The following is a 24498-nucleotide window of genomic DNA, read 5'->3' as shown; positions in this document are numbered from 1 at the left end:
AACAATAAACACCTATATACAAGCCTAAAATAACTCTAAAAACCCTAACATGGTATTCCAGACTTTTTGGTAGTCAATTGAAAAATTCCAACTTATTTGTAATTTTAGATACCCTCTATAGAGGGCGATGGAATTCCAGATTTTGTTGGTAAGTCAATTGAAAATTCCAACTTTTTTTTGATAATTTTTAAAAACCCTCTATATCCCTCCATGGAATTCCAGACTTTTTTGCTAGTCAATTGAAAAATTCCAACTTTTTATTTGGGTATTTTTAGAAACCCTCTATAGAGGGCGATGGAATTCCAGATTTTTTTTGGTAAGTCAATTGAAAATTCCAACTTTTTTTGACAATTTTTAAAAACCCTCTATACCCTCCATGGATTTCCAGATTTTACATGCACTAAACAGGGCCGGAAATCCAGGTTTCTTCCTCAAGTATGCTTTGGAATTCCAGACATTTTAGAAAAACAAATTTTTGCCCTCTATAGGGGGGGTGCATGTTTTATCTGGAATAGCCCAATACTCACAAGCAGCTAATAATGGAGATATGCCTTTCTGCTGCTGAGCCTTCCATTTACAAGTAATCATCACTATGGACCACAATTGGCTCATCCCAATGGCATAGTTCAATAACCTCAATAGAACAATCATAGTGCAAAATTTGACCTCAAGTTGCAGAGTATGAGTTTTTGTACCCAAATTTTCAAAGGTCATTCAATGAATGTACAAATGTATTGGAGTTAAAGAACTGTGCCCTGATAGATGAGCATGTTGTGGATCCTAGTGCATGGTAATGTTGAGGAATTGCTTCATCAAAAGAGCTGTCAAAGTTACCTCTGGCTGTATGTAGTGAACACTCCAGTATGAAGATAAAAGGTGTACAAGTTCGAAGTCCCCCATAAGATTTTATTTAAAAACTCGAAATTTTTTTTTTTTAATTCTTGCATAATAAAGTTGCATATTGATCTGCATGCAAAAGGAATCCAAGTTAAGAACATTTCTTTTATAATTTGTTAATTTCATCATCAACTTTTTGATTTATTTTGAAAAAAGTCTGGGAGAACTTAAAACTTGTGAACTTTTTATGCAAATTTTTTCAAAGCCAGTGGCAACAAAGAAAGCATAATTTGAAATTGCTGGAGCAATTCAATTCAAAGCTTCGTTTTAATGGTATGGCTCAGTGGATAGAAATAGATAGAAAACAGACCATGAGAAATCAGACCACGCCCCTTTAATGTTTCAATAGCTCAATGTTTTCGGAACAAGTTTATTTATTTGAAGTTTAATTAGTTTAATATGTTTGTTTTTAATCAGTTTAGTTTGTTAGTTCGAAACCTATTTGCGTATAATTGAGAAGAAGAAAATAATCTTGTGTTTGTGGCAAAACCATACATAACTTAAATAATGTGTGTCTGGTAGAGTAGCTGCAAGTGCTTTAGAACATAATAGGCATGGCAGATATGTGACCCGATCCCACAAAATGAGCGTGAAGTCGCAAGTTGGTAGTTTCGAGATGTTCCAACTGTTGAGTTGATGGCAGTGGTATGTCCTTTGTGAATGGGGACAGAATTGAATACAGAGTACAGCACTATGTCCCCATTCACAAAGGACAAACCACCGACTATAATACAGGTGTCTTCAAACAACGAACAGCAACTCAACAATTGGAAGGCCTTGAAACTCCCAAATTCATGCTTATTTCATGGGAGCAGGTCGCACATGTCCGCCAAATTTCCATGACTGTTGTCTTGTGTACGATGGCAAAATTTGATTTCCAGTGGATTACCCATTGCGTGGTTCCACCATATGCGAAGGAGAGCCTCGGTCCGGCAGCACTTGCATAAAGTTACGTAATAATACTTCCTTTCATGTCTATTGCCAGTTCTAGGCTCTCCCCTGCATATGGCGGAACCGTGCAGTAGGCGAATTAAGCAACTATTTCAAATCAAAAAGTAGATTTAAGCATGCTCAATTGTACATAGTTTGTCTAAAAGCCTAAACAGCAAGGTAATTAATAGTAATTAACAAAGAATGGTTTTTATTAAGGACCAAAGATGATGAGCATGTTGTCATCTGTTACCGGCTAATGCACTAATTATCTGAATTGAGGGTAAGCAAATGAGGGGGGATTGTGATGAATGGGGGTTCGGAACTTTGGATTCTGAAGAAGTATTTAAAATCGGTATAAATTTGCTTACAATTACTATGATGTTGTTTTTTAGCTATCATTGAAGGACAATTTTCAGCTGGAGTTGCAAAGTGGCAATTGTAGTTGCATCACTGGCAGAAAATGGCATCAGTTTTGCGGCGGTATATTTTTGAGATGCGTAGTCTTACTTTAGGATCAGATAATTAGTGCATTGCCCTCTATTGTTTTGGCCCCCAGGAACCTGAGTTACAATAATCTGACAGTGATAAAACAAAGCGATTTTGGACGAGAGATGGGTGCGCTGACAAAACTGTAAGAGAATAATGCGTATGCCTATGTAGTCAGCTTGTTATGCCACTATCACAACAGCCACCATCTATGTATACTCATGTGCAAAAAAAAGTCCATTACTATTCAGATTGATGTGGTATAACCATGATATTGCTTTCTTATAGAGAAAAGCAATTGCGACATTTTGCAGGCAAGAACATTTTATGCCAATAGTTACGACATTTTGATCAACTTATGCTCAGTCAAAATATTTTAGTGGATAATTTTTTTGCGCATGAGTATACATTTGTGTTTCTGTCCGTACCTATAGTCCTGTGTTAATGCTTGTGTAAATGCTTTGGTGAAAACATTCAAGTCTGTCTTGAGAAATGCAGCTTACTGTTGAGCCTTTGTTAGTGTTGAATGTCCTTAAATCACCATCACATACTTTTGCACTTGTTCTGTGTAAGAAAAAAACTTAGGTGAGGCTCACTAAGGGACTTCACTAAATCATGTATTGAAAAAAGAAACAAGAACTGTCTATAAAAAGACAATGATTTTCCTTTGCACAATGTCATCACAGATGTACAGATTATTATTAAAATAGGCATGCATGCATAATACTTAGTACATCGTTGTGTGTTGGTACCGTCAAAATCAGCAGCGGAGCGTAAATAATTTGTTGTCATCAGTGCACTTTTGATCAGTGTTGCACATTGCAATAAAAATGCAGTGATAATTTTGAGTATGTATTGCACCTGATGAGGTAGAACCAAAGAGTACCGAGTTGCTCATGGAGGCATAGTGTACAGGTCGCTATGCGCCAAGTATTAACTTTGATTGCTTGCTTGCATTCTGCAGCTATTACGCCGTGCCAATAACGCACGCTTAGTAAATGTGCGCAGACCTTTGTAACATGTTACAAGTTATACACTATTTGCCCTCCATGGTGACAAAGCAAGATGGTGGATTTATCATAGCATTACGCACTGCACAATTTTGAGTCGGTACTCTTTGGGTATAGTCTCTGCGATTGCACCACTGCACTTGCAACAAAGTATGAATAGGCCTTTACATCGACAAAGTATGAATGGGCCTTTACATAAGCATGTAAAGCAAACAACTGCAAAATTATGACATGGACTTTATTATGTTAAATAAATTTTGACACTCAAAAACTTCTACAAGTTCTAGCATGGTCCATTTCTCTCAGATAAGATATAAGACACCTAAAGCATTTGCAAAGTGTTAAACGGGTGAGTTGGGTATGGAAAGATAACACAATATTCACTAGGTATATCATATCACCAATAACGAGTGAAATGTGAGTATTTTGATTGTCACTTGTTTGCCTGTAACTCGAGTATTTTATGTACTTATAAGAGCCATTATAGCAGAGGAGTAAGTCATATGTTACTGATGAAAATATGGTCTTGATTTCACAAACTTGATCAAACTTTTCCATGTTTTAAGGTAGCATGTAAGTTATTCCCTTGTAACTATGGTAACAGGTAAGTCAAGCTCCTAGGAAAACTGTTTGTTTGTTAAAGTGGTTGTGCCATGTGGAAGCACGCTTGGGTCTTGATAGGACATGCTTACACAATCGGTCAATATCACCACTACTGGTATGCAGCAGGAGCTTTATTGTTGATTGACCATCACATAATGTGAAAATGCCAAGTCATGCAGCAATGCATGGGGCTTGAGTTGCCTTTTTCATGCTTAGGATATGGAAAATCTGGCATTTAGGGGGCACAAGTTGGTCACTTGACCCCCTGGAGTGTTACCAGCCACTTTGGAATGAAGGTGCCTGCATGAACACACTTGATCAGTTGCATAAATTTCTAATGACAACATTTTTCCTGGGAGCTTTAGTAAAGTAAGGAACACTCCGCATCCCTATGTTCATTATTTTGACCTTTGACCTGCAGAGACCTGAGTCACAATCTTCTGAAGGTTATACCGCAAAAAGCATTCAGCCGGAGTGGTTCACTCACGAAACTGTAAGAAAACAACATCAATTTTTTTTCTCCTCCATGGTAACAAGTCTGTCCCATCTTCTGTTCCTCTTTTTTTTAAAGTCATTTTTATTTATTTTTAAAATAAAATTTGACTAACTTGAATAACACACATTTCCGCTATCAAGGTTTTTTTTCTTCTCGGAAGCTATATAGTTTCAGCATTAATCACACCATGAATGGTGCACCAGTCGTTTATCCCAACCTTACCCCTGCCCTTACCCCCACTCTCCCGCCATCATTCCTCCCCGGTGGGTTCAGTCTTCACTGACAATGTGTACGCATGATGGTTCCAATTAGGGTACTTTTCAAGAAATATCCATGGAATTTTCGAGGACAAAATTGTTTGCGATTGTCCAAATTAGGGGTGTTTTGGAGCAAAATTGTCCTTGAAATGAAAAATAGGGTGTATTTCTAGGACTTTAAATCTGCGCTTTTACCGCTACAGTTTTCGTTATTGTCCTCATTTCCCTGTGAAATAGGGGGGAAATTCAAAAGCGTCCTTGAAATGGTAAAAATAGGGGTATTTATTTTGGAAAAATGTCTTCGATTCCTTGTGATAAGGGGGTGAAATGAAAATGCGTCCTCAAAATGATAAAAATAGGGGAGGTATTTGGGGGCAAATTTTCCTTGATTTCACGCAAAATAGGGGGTAAAATTGCTGCAAATGTCCTCGATTCCCCGTTAAATAGGAGTCATTTTCAAATCCTGGAACGGTCATACGTCCTACCTTTAAATACAAACTGAACCCACCGGGCATTCCCCTATCACAAAACTACACAGAGCACACATATGGTGTAGAATTTAGTGTTTTGGATGTAAAATATTCAAAATTGACATTCATTCATCTCCTCGCTTTCACATACACGCACCCTTCTCCACCCAAGTACACAGTGTACAGTCACATAGCACAAACACACCATTTCTAATGAATTGAATCGCTTGGGATGAGCAATTATATTTGACCAATGAAATGGATTGTATGTTATGGTGCATTAAATAACAAACAGTTTTATTGGTCAGTTTGTATAAGTTGCTTATTGCTTGTGGTTGAACAATAGATTCAGTAAAGAAAGATGGCTTCACCAACACAAAATATAGCGTAGCTTATCTAGTGATATAAATGTCAGAGCCTGTGGGAAGCGTAAGGCTAAACATTTTTGACCTGATATTTCTGATTTATATTTGTGTACTTGTTGCTTGTCTAGAAGAGCCAAAATTAGGAACAAATCTTTGAGCTTTATACACTTGAAACAAAGAACAAACCCCCATCCTTATTTCTAACAAATTTAAAATTACAATTTTAGTTTATTTTACTCTTTTCAAGTTTGCCTTGTGAAAATAATTTCCTCTCTCATTTGATTTCGAATAATAATTTTCTCTTGTTAATTTTGGAATTTTAATTTTTCTCTCTCGTTGAATTTGGAAATGCAACTGTTCTGATCTCGAAATCAAAAATCAATTTCTTCCATCCTATCAAATCTGGCCTGTTATTAAATATTTGCATGAAACTGCCTGACCAAAAACAAACTGTCATCTTGGTTAACAAAATAACATTTAAACCTTCAACCAAGTTTTGTGTTCCTCAAGATCAGGAGTAGGCCCCTTGAATAGTATTGATGCTTGAAACTGATTTTGCACTCTCTGTACACAAAATGGAATGATGTAGATCTCAATCAAATTTTGTGTTCCTCAAGATCATTAGTAGGCCCCTTGAATATATGATTAGAAACTTATTTTACACAATAGCAGTTCACAAGGTGGAATGACATTAGGCCTGTTAGTGTAGGGTATTTCAGGGTGAGTCATGTTTGTCCTTGAGGGCCAACAGTTACATTGCTGGTGCAAGCTATATTTAATCTATATTTGAATACCAACATGGTGTCAATAATCATTTCCGGGAATCATTTCACATCTTTTTTTAGACAAAATGATTGTAAATATCTACTTAATACAAGTGGATATACATTACATTATCATTATTTTAAATAAGGATGCAATTCCACAAAAACACATTACTCAATGGAATTGAAGCACATTTAGAAGTGCAAGCTTGTAACACATTACTCAATGGAATTGAAGCATATTTAGTAGTGCAAGTTTGTAACACATTACTCAATGGAATTGCAGCACATTTAGTAGTGCAAGCTTGTACACTTGTCAACGATACAATTTCTTTAAAACATCTATTTTCCATTACCTTTTGGAATGAAAAAACTAAAAATGAAAATGAGCTTTTCCATTTAAAATCCACATTACCCCTGTGGAAGAATTAGGAAATATCTTCCACAGAAGGAGTATGAATTTCAAATGGAATGAGCACATTAAGCAGCTCCATTTGAATTTCATACACCCTCCGAGAAAGATGATCGGAATCTTCCACAGAGTGGGTTTCAAATAGAGTTGGTTAATGTGCTAATTCTATTTGAAATTCATACTCCCTCTGTGGAAGATATTTCCAAAATGTTCCACAGGGGTAGTGTGGATTTTAATTGAAACAGCCCAATGTGTGTCTCAACCCTGGTAACAGCTTCACCCTTCAAACTACCGGTTCCTTTTCATCCATCGGGAAATACATCCATTAATCATTAGAGAAAATTAAGGGATTTTTTTTTTTTTTTTTGTAAGGAGGATAAAAAGGTAACAGGGTTTGTGTGTCTTGTGTTTGTATTGTGTCAGTCTATGTACTCTCTGGTTGGATTCATTAATTCATCAATGCATGGTAAGTGCTTTAGCAATCAGCATACCTTATGAGCCTTGGGAAGGACAGGCACCGCTGCTACTGAGTTCTGCTAACATAATGTCAATGCTGACATCAACTGCTGAGAATAGATCGCCCGCCAGCTTACCTGCAATATTTTTGTTTGGCTTTTTATTTTCCTTTTTAACTAAACCATTATCTAATAATATATATATATATATATATATAGTAAGTACACAAATATTGCATTGTTACAAATCTTTTGTTTCCTTCTCTTCTTTCAGAATGGAGCTTCAGCTAGCAATTATAATTTCTAAAATATTACTGCATCTTGTAATATCATGACATTTATGACAATCAGTGATTTCTAAACCAAATCACCCTAAAATTGGAACCAACACCAAATGTGCTCATGAACTTGAAGACGTTGAATTTGGATACCATGCACAGCAATTAGAGACTATAGTCTGTCTCGTACCAAGTTGAGAATAATGCCGTGTTGGATTTCACAGTGGCAGAATTTGAATCGCGGATGCTAACCTAATCTGTGGGCATCATACACACACATAGAATGGCAACTTGTCCATAAACGCACTGATTCGAATCTGCCACTGCAAAATCCAACATGGCATTTCCCTCAACTTGAGAAGAGACACACTATAGTACTCAGTGCTAGGGATAGCAATTTGCAGAATGAGTTACCTCCAATGGTTAATGAAATAAAGTACATGCTTTTATTATCAAATTTACTTATTGCTGGTTATCTTTTGGTAGAGCAGAAAGCACCAATTTTGTATGGGGCTATTCCCGCTGTTCCAGTTGAATCCATACAACCCCATTTGGACAATATGACCTTAATCTCCCACATAGGGGGTGTAAATTTCAGATGGAGTCACCCATTCATATAAACCCATTTGAAATTCACATTCCCTGTGTGGAAGACTAAGTCCATGTCTCTCATAGGGGGTGTATGGATTTCAACTGAACAGTCCATTGAAATCACTGAGGTCGGTTTCTCAAAGCATGGCTAGTGGTCAGGCTTCCTAAGCCATCAGGCTTAGCCCAGTTAGTCCTATATACCAGTGCTTACAATTTCACATTGTATGTCATCTAGAAATATAAATCAATATAATGGATCCACTTGGTAGGGCTAGCCTGCTGGCTTAGGAAGCCTGACTATTAGCCAAGCTTCGAGAAATCAGACCTGATTGTCTCGATTAAGGAGAAAGGTTTAACAAAATACAACAGCAACAAGGTGCTACAGTTTCTTGGATGCTCTTATAAAACATATATTGATTTGCTTTAATTTGTTGTACTACAGGAGGTTGGACCATAACCAGCTAACTTGTATTCAAGAAGGTGCATTCAGACCTCTCAGAATGTTGGAGGATTTGTGAGTAAACCAATTTTGACTTTATCTGATCGTACATTGGACTTTTCTTAATAATTTTGCTTATATAAATAACATTTGGGCTGGATAGCTTGTAATTTTCACAGTGTGTCTAAAATGCATGTAAATCCTTTACCAATTGTGACGCATAGTAAGGATGACATGCTAAATACATGTAAAAGTTACATGTTTACTAAGTATCTTTTGATCATAATTATGTGAAACTTGGTTGATGTAATGGTTTGTTTCTTTCTCTTATAGAACATTGAATAATAATAATCTGACGACACTGGACAGCAGTAGTTTCACACATATGGCATACCTCAGTAAATTGTGAGTATTACACAAGATTTTTTCAGTATTTTTAGGCTATTCAGTTGTAATATATACACCCTCTGTGAAAAACAAGACCTTAATCCCATATAGGGGGTGTAGATTTCAAATGGAGTCACTCATTCAGGTAATCCCATTTGAAATTCAATGCTCAACTGTTGGAAGATTAAGGTCATGTCTTCCATGGGGGAGTGTAGATATCAGCTGGAATAGCCTTTGTTTTTTTTAATGTACCTGCTTCCAAAGTAAAACACAGCGTCTGTAGTTGTAACTAACAATTCGACTGCTCAGTGCCAGAAGTGGGTAAGTGCAATAGCTGCCATATGTAGCTGCCATGTGTAGATGGGTACAATAATATACTGTGTGTACTTTGCCAAATGTTCACAAGGCAGCTATTGCACTTCTGGCACTGAGCAGTCGATTCAGATACTACATTTTAACTTGGAAAAGGTGTAGGTGCTAAGAAGAGGAGAATGGGTCAATAGCAACAACATGATGTGTAAAGCCAAAGCTTCACTGTGTTGAGGCTCCTCTTTGTCTCCCGATATGTTCTCTTTGACAAGAGAAGATGATTTCTTTTCATCCTCGATGCTTTTGCAAACCAATGTTTTTCACAAGTCGACTTGTCATCACCCAGATCATCTCTCAAGCAGTCGCCTTGGTCTGTTGGATAAAACTAGGAAAAAATATATATGTGATATTCCCTTAGAAAAATGAGCTTTGGATATTTCAATGCACCCGTAAAAAATGACAGATGTGGTGAAATTGGAGACAGGCTTCCCATCTAACACCGCATCTCACTATGAGCTAAGGTGGCATCATTTCAAAAGCACAGTTCAGCAACCTTCAGCATTGGTATTGGCAAAGTTACTCCTGATTCCACAAAAAATACAGCACTAATTTTTTTTAATTAGAAAAATATTATCTTCTTTTGCCAAATGAAACATAAATCCTGATCCATAGTTAGTTCTAACTGGCAATACAAGTCAAAAATTATACTTTTTTTGCAATTTGAGGGAAAATGAACCTAAAACATGCAATTTTGCATGTTTTCTTACAACTGTAGTCATAAAATTCTGAAAACTTGCAACAAGTCTGGGCACTCAAAATCCTGAGCATAGGCTAAGAGTTAGCTCATAATTTTAAGTTATTTTCGGTAATTGTTTATGATTAGAAAATGATTTTTTTCCCCAAAATTAAAATGCACAACTTTTAATTAGTCTTAGTTCAAGTTTTTGGGCTTGACTCTCACAGCATACCAAAAACACCCTAAAAACACATGTTTTTGGCCCTTATTTCCAAAAATTGGCCAAATATTAAAATTTGACTTTTATTGCCAGTTAGAATTAACTAATCAGTAGGATTTAACTATGTTTTATTTGGCAAAGCAGGATAATATTTTGTCTAATCCCAAACATTAGTGCTGTATTTTTCTGGAATAGGGAGTAATGCTCTGCGTGCTAGCCATAGGCTTCAACATAAAAAGTCCCTAAGTTTTGAGATATTTTCTCAAAATATCAAGAGCTATCTTAAAAATCACTGAACCAATGCTAGGCTTGTTTGTACTCATTTTAATGCATTATTCATGCTGATTCCAAATATGGTCATGACAATTTACAATTCTGAATTTTTGTTAATTTAAAAAGAAAAATTGAAACTTGTCGTCTGCAGGCTACACCTACGTGGAGAGAGTTAGCATCAAGTTGTGGAGGATGAGTTTGTGTACCAAACACATTCAAAGGTCATTCTGCTGAATGTACACTGTATTGGGGGTTAAAGAACTGTGTAGTGATAGATGAGAATGTTTAGAATCCTAGTGACCTATGCTAGTGTAAGATTTACTGGCAGGGGTGTAAATGCAGTAAGGTGTTGGGCTGTCGCTTTCTAACACTGAATAAATGCAATAATGGCCACTTGGTATTATACTAGTGCCAGCAATCATTGACAAGTTGTGAATAAGCAGACTACAATTTGAATACAAATAGTCAAAAAAGCTTATATGGAAATGATGGGGAATGGAAATTACAAGTACGCTGGGGAGGATTAGGGTAGATGACACAGGCTACATGGTTAAATATTTTTTTAACATCTCAACGTCTAAGGGTTTTAAAAGAATAATTACAACCTTTGGTTAAGGTGTGGCTGCTGCATTTACCCTATACATTAACTGTGCTGTGTACTAGACAACCACAGTGCATCCACTCTACACATAAGGTCATAAATATATACATCCAGGGAAAATATGAATACAAAAAATTGCCCTTTTAAAATCAAGACCATAGAGTTGTAAGACTCATTGTATACAGAAAAGTGTGATATGCTTGTGCAATTGGTCATTATCTGTTGATTACACCTGGAGGAGGGGGCACTTGCCAGTGAAGATGGGTATCATTGATGTCCAAAGATTAAAAGGATCTTTACACTATCTGGCACAGTATCAAAAACACTACAGAAGAATAAGGGTATAGACTACTGTCTGCACTAGCTCATACTTATTTATGGGTTATAGACTTATATTGAAAATGCCAATAGACTTTTCAGCAATTCCCAGCATCCTTTGCAATAGATGTAAATATCGATGGGAACATTGTCACTACGTTAGTTTGGAATGTACAGTAACGATCATAAGGGATGTGCGCAAGGCATTCGCAAAGGCTTTTGAGAATTACCGAAATAGACCATTCCATTTAAAGTCCTCGCCCCCCCCCCCTGTGGAAGATTTTATAAATATCTTCCACAGAGGGAGTATGAATTTCAAATGGAATTAACACATTAGTAGCTCCATTTGAAACTCACACTCCCTCAGTGGAAGATTCAGGTTGAATCTTTCTCTAATGGTGTATGAAATTCAAATGGAGCTGCCTAATGTGTTCATTCCATTTGAAATTCATACTCCGTCTTTGGAAGATGTTTCCTGAAATCTTTCACAGGGGGAGTGTGGATGTATAAGATGTTGAATCAATTTTGTGAAACTGGTCCATACTGACTTACACAGTGCAGCTAAGGTGGTCATTTTCTTGTGTGTAAGATGTAGAGATACATAAATAGTGTACTATTTCTTCAAATGCTCCTTGAAAGAAATGCATCTGTTTTGAATGAAACACTAGTAAGCGATGATAGCATAGGAAAGCAGCATAGGTAGTGATGCATACAGCCACAACATAGTTGTTGACACAAATAACAACTGAACACCAAGTCTTAAGGTGGCGTCGTTGATCTAAAGTTACTTTAAAGTAAATTGTGTGATGTTTGTGGTACCTTAATGGAACAAAAGTTTTAGAAGGTATAGACTACTTGACATGTGACCCCGGCAGTATGCGCGCACATTTTCATTGTTCTTTGCCCTGCAGTGTGCGTACACATTGTAGTTTGCTCAGGGCACATGCATTTAAAGTCGCCCACCACATTTCATATAGTACAAGAAAGCCATTGAACAGTGTAACGGTTCGTTCAAGCATATCAATAGACCAGTCCCTCGCCTTTGTTGATAGACAATGATGTCAAGTGGTCTATAGATGGCATCACTTGTTTGAGATATTTACCTCACAAATTTAAAGTTGCCAGAATTTTTTGTATACTTTTGCTTAGAAAATCCCATTTTTTGAGGAGTTATGTTTTGTAACCCAGCTATGCATTCACACCAATGAGAGAAGGAGACATTCTTAGCTTTCAAATATTTTGAATCATTGATATTTTTCATCAACTTTAAAAGAAATTATGAGAAGGAACCCATGCACAATTGTCCTTGAGTCACTGTGCAGTGAGCAGGGGTGGATTATTTGGCAAGGAGTAAAATATGAACCCATAAGAAAGTGCTGCACGGCGGATGACTTTAAGGTTTATATGGGAGGGGGAGACAATAGTCGGGGTCATTGCTCAGGAAGGGCTGTTTCTCTGCAAGCAAAGCATGTTTGGTTTCTGGACATCTGGTTTTACCCAACATACAGCACTGATTTCCTCCCGACTTTCATTTTTGAAAACAATCATCCGGTATGCAAGAAACGGCTAATCAAAGTGGGAAATTCTGGCTAATTTCCCCCTTGCCTGTCACCAGTTTGTTTGTTCTTAAACACATTGACAGGCATTTACATGTTATTACACAGGATAGGGGGTGTTGAAGCTCTAGACACTAGGATCCCACGCAAGCTCATCTATCCAGGCAAAGTCCTCCAACTATAATATGTTTGTATAGTCATAGAATGACCTTTGGATATGTTGGGTACAAAAACTCATACTCTACAACTTAAGGTCAAATTTTGAGATATGATTATTGAATGAGGGTTAATGAACTGAGCATTTAAAATCAGACTATTTTTGGCTCATAATGAGACTTTGCTACAGGGTGTTCCAGAAAGAACGGTATCGTCAAAAACTTAATTGTTGGGGTATTTTAATGCCATGTACAACTAAGCATAACTAAGTAACTGGTGTGGTAGAGGAACAAATCAGCTATCACATTCTTTTTGAATAATATTTTGACAATTGATCACCCCGTTTTTGAAATATAGGAATTTTACGAAATTACCTCATTTTCAAACCTTTCCACAGATTCAAATATCAATCAATATTAATTCCGAATGCTAATCACTGCGCATCATCAGCGCATGAGGCGTCTATATTGTCATTGATAGATATATGACTCTGTGGAATGGATTGAAAATAAAGCAGTTTAGTAAAAGTCTTTTATTTAAAAAAAAGCAGTCAATTGTCAAAATTCAAAAAGTATGTGATAGCTGATATATTCCTCAACCATATCGGTTATTTAGTAATGTTTGGTTTATGCGTTTAAAAAATTCAGTTCCCGATGATAGAGTTCTTTTTGGGACACCCTGTACTCTGAGTGTGATTGATAGAAGTAATAGAGAGGATGTAGCAACAGACTTGATATTTTGTTCTGCTATATAAGGCATGTTTTGCTTGTTGCAAAAACTGACAGCTTTTAAGATTGCAACTTTGCTTTAGTGGGAAGCTTTTAAGTGATAATGTTGCTCCAAGACGTTTGCTACGGGGGGTGTTTACAACAAATTTGCAATCGCTGATTTCCACTATTCATAATGTTGACTTTAATACAATGAGCTACTGATAAAGTGTGGATTTGAGAGAATATCAGTATCACAAAGAAGCATCACTTAATCGGTCTTATCCCAGACAGACAACATGACACTCATAAAACGCTAGAGAAAGCGAACTGCAACATTACGTGGCAAATACTATCAGCTATACCCAGAACAAGTACTCCGTTAAAAGCAGAGACTCAGTGTAAAATCCTGTAAGATTAGTATAATGTCAGATCAATGGCTGTTGACTATTTTTTTTGTGTGTATTGAATGTTTCTTGAATTGAGTTGAAAAATTGTCTAATATGTGAAAATAAACGAGCAAATTGGTGATGTTCAAATTATACAGTGCTTGGGTAGAGTTCTTTTGCCAAGTTTTGGGACTGTGAGTGCCCTGGTTATTATTTGAAAATAGCTGGTTCACTCTAGGCTAATGGGATGCAACATGGCTTGTTCAACAAATGACGGCACAGATATTTCATCACATGATTAAGGGGGTACTACACCCCTGGCAATTTTTTTGCCTATTTTTGCATTTTCTCAAAAATTATAGCACATTGGTGACAAGTAAGATATGTATATTATAGGGGCAAGGACTACAACTACTGTACTGAAAATTCAGCAATTCAAAGTAAGTAGTTATTGATTTATTGATCAAATATTGGTTTTCCCTCATTTTTGACTGTAACTCCACAACTGTTGTCTGTGCTGAAATAAAATTTCCAGTACAGTAGTCGTAGTCCTTGCCCCTGTAATATACATATCTTACTTGTCCCCAATGCGCTATAATTTTTAAGAAAAATGCAAAAAATAGGCACAAATTTGGGCAGGGGTGTAGTACCCCCTTAAATTAGCCAATCAGAACCCCACGCACTCCCGTATTTAGGCACTAGGCAGCAGGCACAGTACATTTAGATGATTTGAAGAAACAAAGTTGTGAAAAGAATACTGACACATCATGTAGTATCATGATTTTCGGATAAGACTGACTTATGGACCTCCATGAAAACAAATTGCAAGTCACTGCAAGTATGTAAGGTCATGAGTAGCTTGTAGATCTTGTCAAGTTGATCATTAATGTTTACCAGCATCAAGTTGGAAGTGAGTGACTTATTCTAACTGACAACACTACACACATATATAGTCTCATTCTTATGGCATAATTCCATAAACCTTCATAGCTTATAACTTGACCTGAAGGTATGGGGGATGAGTTTTTGTACTCAACACATACAAAGGTCATTCTATGAGTGTACAAATATATAGAAGTTACAGTACTTGACCTCATAGATGAGCGTGTTTCAGATCATGCAAGTCTTACCTTATGACTATGCTAATTTTTAATTAGTTAGATATTTCCCACGGGGGCCTTAACACGAATGACCATATTGGTATGTTCCCCCGGAAAGACCCCCCTTTTTTGGATTTTGCAGCTCTGAAAGACCCCCTAAACTTGACCAAAATAAAGCTCTGAAAGACTTTATTTTGATAATTCAGCTCTAAAAGACACATAAATTGTTCATTCCTCACATTTCTGTTTTTTCAGGCAATTTTCAACCAGAAAGCCAAGAAAGATCCTTGATTTTGACTGTTCACAGCTCCAAAAGACCCCCCTTTTTAATTGTTCACAGCTCCAAAAGACTCTCTTATACCAGTATGCCATCAGCTTCCAAAGACCCACCACCTCAAAATTCTGGAGGAACATACCCACCAAAAATTTATGATGTGCCCCCTCCCGCCTGCTTTTTCATGAAATGAAATATGAATAAACGTGTGCTGACATCATGATAACATTATCAGCTTACCATCATTGTTTAAGATTAGATTCGATCGCAGCAATTGACAAAACATGGTTCCTTACGATTAAGCAACGAAAGAATTGCAACAATTACGCCTATTTTTAATTCCTGTGAACAAATCAATGCTTATTGAGTCACTTCTTGTATTCACATTGAATACATTTGTTTGAGAGTGCTGAAAACAATAATTTGGAAACAGCATGTCTTAATTCAAGACATGCCATTTCCAAATTATGGTTTTTTACGTGTAACAGTAATTGTAGTATCCGACTTAAAACTAAAACCAGAACAAATTGATTTTAAACTTATTATATATTATTAAGTCATCAAATTTGACATAATTTTTTTGAATTGTTCACTGAGTTTTTAGTTGTTTTGTGTAGTAACATTTAGAAAACGTTAAATGTTTTTTTTCTAATGGAATCTTGCACTAGCAGTTTGAACAATTCTATTTGAAAATTTGTTTTTAAATGTTTTAAGCTTTCTATTTTTAGTGTTAAATTAAAACGATATGACAAATTTTACACACTTAAGTTTGGTATATGGATAAAAAACAAAAAGTTTATTACAGGATAAACTTCCATTATTTCAAATAAAACTGTCAGTCAATAAAGTACCTAAGCATTTACAGCTCATAACACACAGGCTTTTTTAGACAAGACAAGTTGGTTTTGAGATTTTTTTTCCTGACGGTGATGCCCGAAAGGTTATGTTCATCAATATTAGAAAATAAACTGTTGAAGTTAATATTGCATTAAATTCAATCGATGTAGCTATTTGTGGTGCGTACATATGACAGGTGTAAGCACTTGCGCAATTCTATAATCACAAGTTAAAATGTAGGAACTGTAAGTTAATAACATTGTAGATAATGTCTTTTACTCTGGAGGTACTAGGTACATGTTTTTGAATCAAAGAAATAATGGACTATTCCAGTTGAAATCCATACACCTCTATGGAAGATATGACCTTAATCTCCTGCACAGGGAGTATGAATTTCAACCACCCTCTATGGAAGACATGACCTTAATCTCCCACACAGGGAGTGTGAATTTCAAATAAGGTTACCTGAATGGGTGACTCCATTTGAAATCTGTACCCCCCCTGTGGGAGATTAAGGTCACATCTTCCATAGGGGGTGTATGGATTTCAACTAGAATAGCCCAATGCAGGATCTACAAGTAGATAGCATAGCAGATACTGTTTTTGGTTTGGGAGGCAGATGCCTTGGAATTGTTTTGAATCACTCTGCACCCCAAAGTAAAAAGCCGTATCTGTCTGTAATTTGCAAAGTATCTGTTGGTAATGGCTATTCCATTTGAAATCCATACACCCTGTATGGAAGACATTGCTTTAATCTTCCACACGGAGTGTGAATTTCAAACGGAGCTACCCATTCAGTGTCGTCTGCTCCAAAATGGTTTATTCCAGTTGAAATCCATACACCCCCTATGGAAGACATTGCCTTAATCTTCCACACAGGGAGTGTGAATTTCAAAAGGGGTTACCTGAATTGATTCATTTGAAATTCACACCCCCTGTGTGGGAGATTAAGTTCATGTCTTCCATATGGGGTGTGTGGTTTTCAACTGGAATAGCCCAATCTTCGGTCACTTCAGTTTTGTTTGTCGCTATCTATATTGTTATAGCTTCTCATTGCAAAGCTTATGGGAAATTACCTGGCTTGGATTACAGATTAATAATAGTGTACAGTTTCTTACTATGTACACAGATGGCCGGAGATGTCATCTGATGGACATGTCAGATATTATGTGAAATAAGATTTAGAGTTGCAGACAAAAAGTAAAATACAAGAGCAGATTTGTTTTAAATTAGTGTTAGAGCAGGGATGACTCTCACATCCCTGGTTAGAGGGAAAGAGGATTGGGGGAGGGGGGGGGGGTGAGGAAGACAGAAAGAGGGTCAAGAGTGGTGAATGAGAATTATGCATACAGTAACAAGTTGAAAATGTTTATGCTGTTTTTGTCTAACTCAATTTATATCTCTTTGTGTTCATAGCCGGCTGGCTGGTAATCCATTGTCATGTGACTGTGAGTTGTCATGGTTAAGTCATTGGTTACGACTTAATCCTAGACTTGGATTATCTGTACGATGCTCAACGCCAAAGATTTTACGGGATGTCAAAATAGCAGAGTTGCAACCTGAGGAATTTAAATGCACAGGTATGATAAACACATTGTAGTACTATTGATTTAATGTTCATACAAGTCATGTCTTTTGTTTGTTTGAAGCAAAATAAGAAAGTGGACCTAGAATGGATCCTCGGGGAACACATCAACAAGTAATGCAGTGTAATGCATATAAATTAATGTTATATTCATTTCTATGTGAACAGGTGAAGAGAACCATGAAGCCAAGTGCAAAGTGGAACCATTATGTCCAGCAAAATGCAGCTGTACAGAAGACACAGTAGACTGTCGAGGGATTGGTCTGAAGGAATTGCCAACTACCTTCCCAGATGAATGCGTGGAACTGTAAGTACATTAACTTTACTAATCAACAGTGATATATAGTAACTGGCACATTGAATGATGTACATAATCTGACAGCATTTGAAAACTTCTGACAGTAGTTTGTTCCCTAGGTTCTTCAAGGGTTTTCTGCTTATACTATGAGTGTTTTGTGCAGTATTGCAGTAAACCCTCAGAGTAAACCTTGGTGATGTTGTAATGGCAATTGACCCAGTAGCCCATTGCTGTTATGGGTTTGACTCTTGGGTGGCTCATGATAGGAGGGTTCCAATCCCAGCAGCAATGTGCACTTAAAGCAAGGTGATTTACCTCTCTTGTCTAGCTCCACTCTACTATGATGTAATTCACATAATTAGGTGTCAAAGGAATGCATAAAAGTTTGTCAACACAATATTGCACACTCATCAAAAATCTTGTTATCTCTACATATTTTCCACGAAATAAGGGTTCAATTTCAGACCACCGTCTCTACGCTTCTGTTCACTCGTTAGATAATCAATTTGTTTTGGGTAAACTTCTGAGAGAGATATTGCAAAACAAGTCCTCAGCAAATTATACGATTCATAAATTTTCTGCACCTGTAGAATTTCACCGTGAAACCAACAAATTCCTGTGAGGTTTTTGTGTTGGGCTTTCAGCGGTATCCAGAAGGAAATTCCAATTTCATTTGCCAGCCAAAGCTATGTGTCATGTATAAAAAATTGAACAAAATGCATGTGTGGTGCTAGACGATGAAATTTCCAGTTATGCTTGTATTGCTTCCAATTTGATATTATCAGAAGGATTGCATTTTATAGACGTCACTAGTGCGATACTATCATTGATAGTGTAGAAAAGACCTAGACCATGGTTTAAAGTGTGTTTATTTTGCGGTCATTTGAAGTTACTTTTCAGTTGGGAAACTATTACATTCAGAATATATTATTTTAATTTTTATTTTTGACATGTGAAAGTTGATAATGGTAAACAAAGATTGTGCAAGTGTACCAGCAATGAAATAAAACGGAGAGTTGAAAATTATTTCACCGTCTTTTGTACAGTATTACTGTTTATTTTCCTCTTTAAATATGTCATAGATTGCACATTTTTCATAATACTAATATTTAAACCCAAAGTATGGTTAGTATCATCAAATAAATCAAAATTGCGACAGTTACCAAAGAGTTTTCCACTAAATTGCACTGATATTCTCGTCTATAGTAGTCCCTATTGTTGGTTCAGTTTATGCATCGTACCTGTGTGTTCACGAATTCTCTTACCAGTCACCTATGCATGAAATTGGCATTGTTGAGATGCATTTGCCATAGAACCCTGTGAAAATAAACACATTTACTGCATCGCTTACCCTGGGTTGCCAGTTACATTTTTCCGTGGTTCTCTAGGGACAAAACTGAACTTGGGGAAATGTTCAAAATTTGTCAAAAATCAGGAGCACTTAATAATGCAATATTACATTGTAGTAGAACGAGAGCATGATTTTGATTTGCTACTTAATACTTCGCAGTTCAGGTTAATTGGGTATTAATCAACTTCACCCATTTTAATTTGACTATTTTATATTTCAAAACCTCAGTGTAATTATTAGTAATATAAAAATTTCATTATAAATTTCATTTTCCACCATGCACCATAAAAAGTAATACATAATTAAGCTGAAGTGAAGAGTCAAAAGAAATGCTGACAAGTTAGTCTTGGGTTCCGTAGGGATAATACTGGCATACAAGAGGACATGAAATTGCATGTCAGCATACAGGTTTAATCAACTAATGTTGAAGTCCAATCTGGTGCATTTCACACCAATTTTGGATCATGATGAGTGAGATAGAGGGAGAGGATGAGAGAGACAGAGAGAGACAAGAGGAGAGGGAGAGAGAGACAAAGAGGAGAATGAGAGAGAAAGAGGAAGAGAGTAAACTAGCAAGATTCATCACTTGATGTTTGATCAAATCTGGTGCTGTTCACACCAATTTTGATTTGTGATATTTATTTCAAAGGACCTAGAGAGATAGGAGAGGGAGAGAGAGGAGGGAAGAAGGAGAGAAGAGGGGAGAAAGAGAGGAGAGGAGAAGGAGAGGAGGTGAGAAAGAGAGATGAGGCGGAGAAAGAGAGAGGAGGGGAGAAAGAGATGAGGGGAGAAAGAGAGAGGAGGGGAGAAAGAGAGAAGAGGGGGAGAAAGAGAGAGATTCCCTGGGTGAGATGCACAAGTGCAAGCTAATCATTGTGAGTGGTAATGACTGCGTACATACATGACACATTGAGTGATTGGTTTGATTGACAACTAAGTATAGCGTGACTGGGTTGGTCACAGATTTATAACGCATCAGTCTAGCCAATCAGCTATAGGCTATGTGACAGTAAGCTTGACCTAGTACTATCTTGGCAAGTCATCAGATACACTTGGCCCTTAAGATCTAATTGATAAGATATAATAGATTAAAAAACTATTAAACCATAAAAATATTCAGAATCAGTGGATGTATTTTTTTCATAATGTCGTTGAGCAGGAAAAACCTCCTATGCTTGTGGCCCCTGAACATGTTTAAAATAAAACTGCCAACAGGTTACATAGGAGGTTTTGCTTTAAGCATGTTCAGGGGCCAAGGACATCACATCTATAGGAGGTTTTTACCCAGTGATAATAATATAGGTTCCTCGGTGTGTATCACACAAAATGTTTGGTTGAAATTATGGCAGTATTGGGTAATACTTGCAAAGTTTTCAAAATTCGAAATTTGGACTTGGTACAGCTTGTTACCACGATAACTAAGAAATTTTCCCCATTTTAGCTTGATTTGAACCTCTTTCGTGATTTAAGGCACATTGAGTGAAAAAGTTCATGCTGGTTCAATTTGAGTTGGCATAGTGAAGCATCCTTTTCTAGTCTTATTAAATCTGGTCGTCCATCTTGTCAACATCAATTCTCGTTGTGGTTTGGAGGTAAAAAATGGAGTGAAATCTCTTGGGTAAACTAGGAAGTTAAGCATAACGAAGGCCAGCTGCTAATTGATATTTAGCTGTAAGGTGTTAAAGATAGGCAAACCAAACATGCAATAGATAGCTAACTGGGGTTAAAGAGGGGGCTTAGTGGTGAACTTAGGCAAGGTGCTTCACCTCAATTTGCTCCTCTACACCCACATGTATAAATGGGAACTGATCTGAGATGGGAACGTAAGAGGGTGCACATGAAGTAGTGAACCTGTACCGCAACTAGCACTTTTATGACAATTAAAGATTATAATCGGGTGATTTTCTAAGCAACTATACCCTAAAGTTAAACAAAATTCAGATTTTTCAGATTTAAGTTTTAGGATGAGCATATTTATATGTGCAATATGGTGAACGTGAAAGCAACCTAATAAAGAGGAAATGTAACATTATGTGTGCAGGTACTTTTATTCCTGTGTTTAGGCTGCTGAATTTGGAAACCATGGCTGAGGAATGCCAGCTGTCACTGCTGAAGATAGCAATTAAAACTAAATTTTGGCCTTTTTGTTGTGCCTTGCTGACTTGTTCAATATGTTCAAAGTGCTTCACATTACAGCATTTAATTCCTCTGACACACAGATACTTCAGAATCATTTCACTTCTACAAGGGAAAACCGTAGTGTCGTAGCTCTTGCTTATAATTATCCCCTAGCAGCTTCCCATTACACCTGGGTGAGGTGAGGCAAATAAGATTAAGTGCCTTGCTCAAGCGCAAAACACGATGGGATAGCTGGGATTCGAACCCACAATCCTCTGTGAGGCAGAGCCATATACCGCTGCACCGCCGTCTCCTGGATTAACACTTACAGATCAAATGCTTTATGAAATAAAAATGAGCTATAATTATAACCAAGATGTCCTATTTATACTTGTTTATCATTAAGTGGAAGCAGAAATATTTTGTACAGATAATCTTTGATTTCCCTTTTAGAAAAAACGACAGGCCTGCAAACATGGTTCAGATATGACGCGCAATTTTTTTAGAAAGCTACTTGACTTGCAAAGATTATATAGGAAATTACCCAATACACACCATGTAACTAATAATAAATGAACATCATAGATAGGCTGATTGCTGAATGATGCAGGATTAAGAGATATTGTGGTAACCTTTTGACCAACGGAGAATTTCAATTAAAGTGACACAATTTTTGAAAGTTGGAAATTGAAGCCATCACATAGAGTGTTTCTAGTTTATTAAAGTATTACAAAGGGTGGGGAGAGACATCCTTATTTGACACATATGGTGGTGAAGTGGTGTTGCTAGTAATGTGTGGGGAGTTAGTTTATAGGGCAAGTAGGGAATACACATTAATGGAAACAACTAGTTTCAATAACGAGCAGGGCTATAAAGAAACATGTTCTTATTGATTGCATATGGGCATTTGTCTCACTTAAGTCAATCCGCAGGGGCCCCGGTACCCCAGGTCAACATAAAAAGTGGTAACCATGTGTGTTCTTCCTTTTTTCAAAACCCCCCTTTTCACTGATTTTTCATTGATTTTACCCCCTTTTTTGCCAAATCACTGACAAAATCAGGGTAAAAAAATACCCCTTTTTCAAGGTTTTCAATGAGAAGATTTCCAGACACCCCTTTTCAATGACTCCAAATATTTTAATATATTAAGTACAAAATGTGCAAGTATGAACATTACTTTGTGTCTGTTGTACTCCATAAATCGGACTTACCGGGACTTACGTTGGCGAGATATGGACCAAAACGTATATTTTCAATGGTCCATAGCCATAGGATTGTATATTTTCTGTCTGTCGATAGACAAAAAAAACCCGGGACAAAAAATACAAATCGAATATATTTGCCGATATCTCTGGAAAGGGAATGAATTTACAAGATTCCTTTGGCAATTACACAGTATGTATGTAGGGCTGAAGACATCGATCAAACGAACCTGTGAAATACCCTTTTTTTTAAAATTTCATGGAGACTATGCTCAGAATACCCCCTTTTTTTGCGATTTCGCGGTCCGCGATTTCAGTCAACAAAATACCCCTTTTCTGCGAAATTTAGAACACACATGGTTACCACTTTTTATGTTGACCTGGGGTACCGGGGCAGGGGCGGATCCAGGAATTTTCAATAGAGGGGGCGCCGAGCCACCGCCGCCGCGGCTCGGCGCCCACACAAAGTCAGGCGCCACTCTGCAAAAATACACAGAGTCAGGCGCCGATCTGCACAAAATAGAGGGGGCGCGCGCCGCGTGCGCCCCCCTCTAAATCCGCCACTGATCCTGGAGGGGGTCAGTGTGGCAATGTTACAATTTTGCTGCTTCTCCCCACTGGTAATTTTGGCTGGTACCTCATTGCTTCTTGCTTCATTTATGTTTGATTTGAATTCGATCCAGTTTGATATAGGAAATCTACACCCATGCATTGTTACATGTGTGTTTTGATGAACGGAAAAGGTTGCCCAGCAACACCTTTAAAGAGTCAAAACTGCAAAATGTTATGTAACTCAACTTATTTTTCTGTAAAATACTTGTCTGAATCTCATACAAAGCAGGTAGCAGTTTTGCTACAAAATCACATACATATTGGTATTCATAGTTCATCAACATATAGTTGAAAATGAGAGCACCATTGTTCCTTGCACAGTTGTTCCTTGAGTCACTCTGCAGTGAAGGGGTGATTTTTAGTGGAAAAGGAGTATAATTTCACACTCTTTAGCATTCAGACTATAAATAACAATTCTTTTTCCTTAAGTCTGTATATTTTGAGGTAAAAGTGAAAAGTTCAAAATCAGGAAAAAATATGTCTTACATGTAATGTAAACATTTGAGACAAAAATAGATAAACCGGAAGTATGTCTTTTGACCCAATAACTCTAAGCCTTTACACCTGCCCTTAGAACCAACATAATTTTTTCTCTACCGCTTCATCCAGGTGCTCGCAATTCAATTACATTCCAACAAATACATGTCTGGATATAATATTCTGAAGCATGAATTTGATTTCCTGATATTGATATAAGCTGAGGATGCCACAAATGTTTCATGTTTTTATGCTGGAAAAAAGTCAAGTTTATTGGGTTGTTGCACCGTGGAATTAAATCAAAACCAAGCTTACTTTTATGCACATGCAAGTAGTGTTAACACGGGTGTTAACATTGTCACAATAGTCTGGTCCTGCCCAGAGGATGATTTAAGCACTACCCAGCAAGTCTTGCGGTTAGCATAGCTGTGTGAGTGAACATGACACCACTGTCCGCCCACTGCATAGACGTGCATGGTTAAATTTGAATTTGGACAGATATATTTACAATAAAAACACCTTCAAAAAGCTGGTCG

At 37.0% G+C, this 24498-nt stretch overlaps 1 protein-coding gene across 1 annotated transcript in view; it reads left to right on the top strand.

The window, feature by feature from the left end:
• Nucleotides 1–24498, top strand: part of LOC140147941 (slit homolog 2 protein-like) — a 250816-nt gene that overhangs the window by 130965 nt on the left and 95353 nt on the right. The window contains 5 exon segments of the mRNA XM_072169734.1: nucleotides 2387–2461; nucleotides 8460–8531; nucleotides 8790–8861; nucleotides 17736–17899; nucleotides 18073–18211. Coding sequence (XP_072025835.1) covers nucleotides 2387–2461; nucleotides 8460–8531; nucleotides 8790–8861; nucleotides 17736–17899; nucleotides 18073–18211 — 522 coding nt within the window.

Source organism: Amphiura filiformis, chromosome 3 (assembly GCF_039555335.1).
Source record: "Amphiura filiformis chromosome 3, Afil_fr2py, whole genome shotgun sequence".
Lineage (NCBI taxonomy): Eukaryota > Metazoa > Echinodermata > Ophiuroidea > Amphilepidida > Amphiuridae > Amphiura > Amphiura filiformis.
Note: the sequence above shows the minus strand (reverse complement) of the source record. Positions and strands in the feature narration are given on the sequence as shown.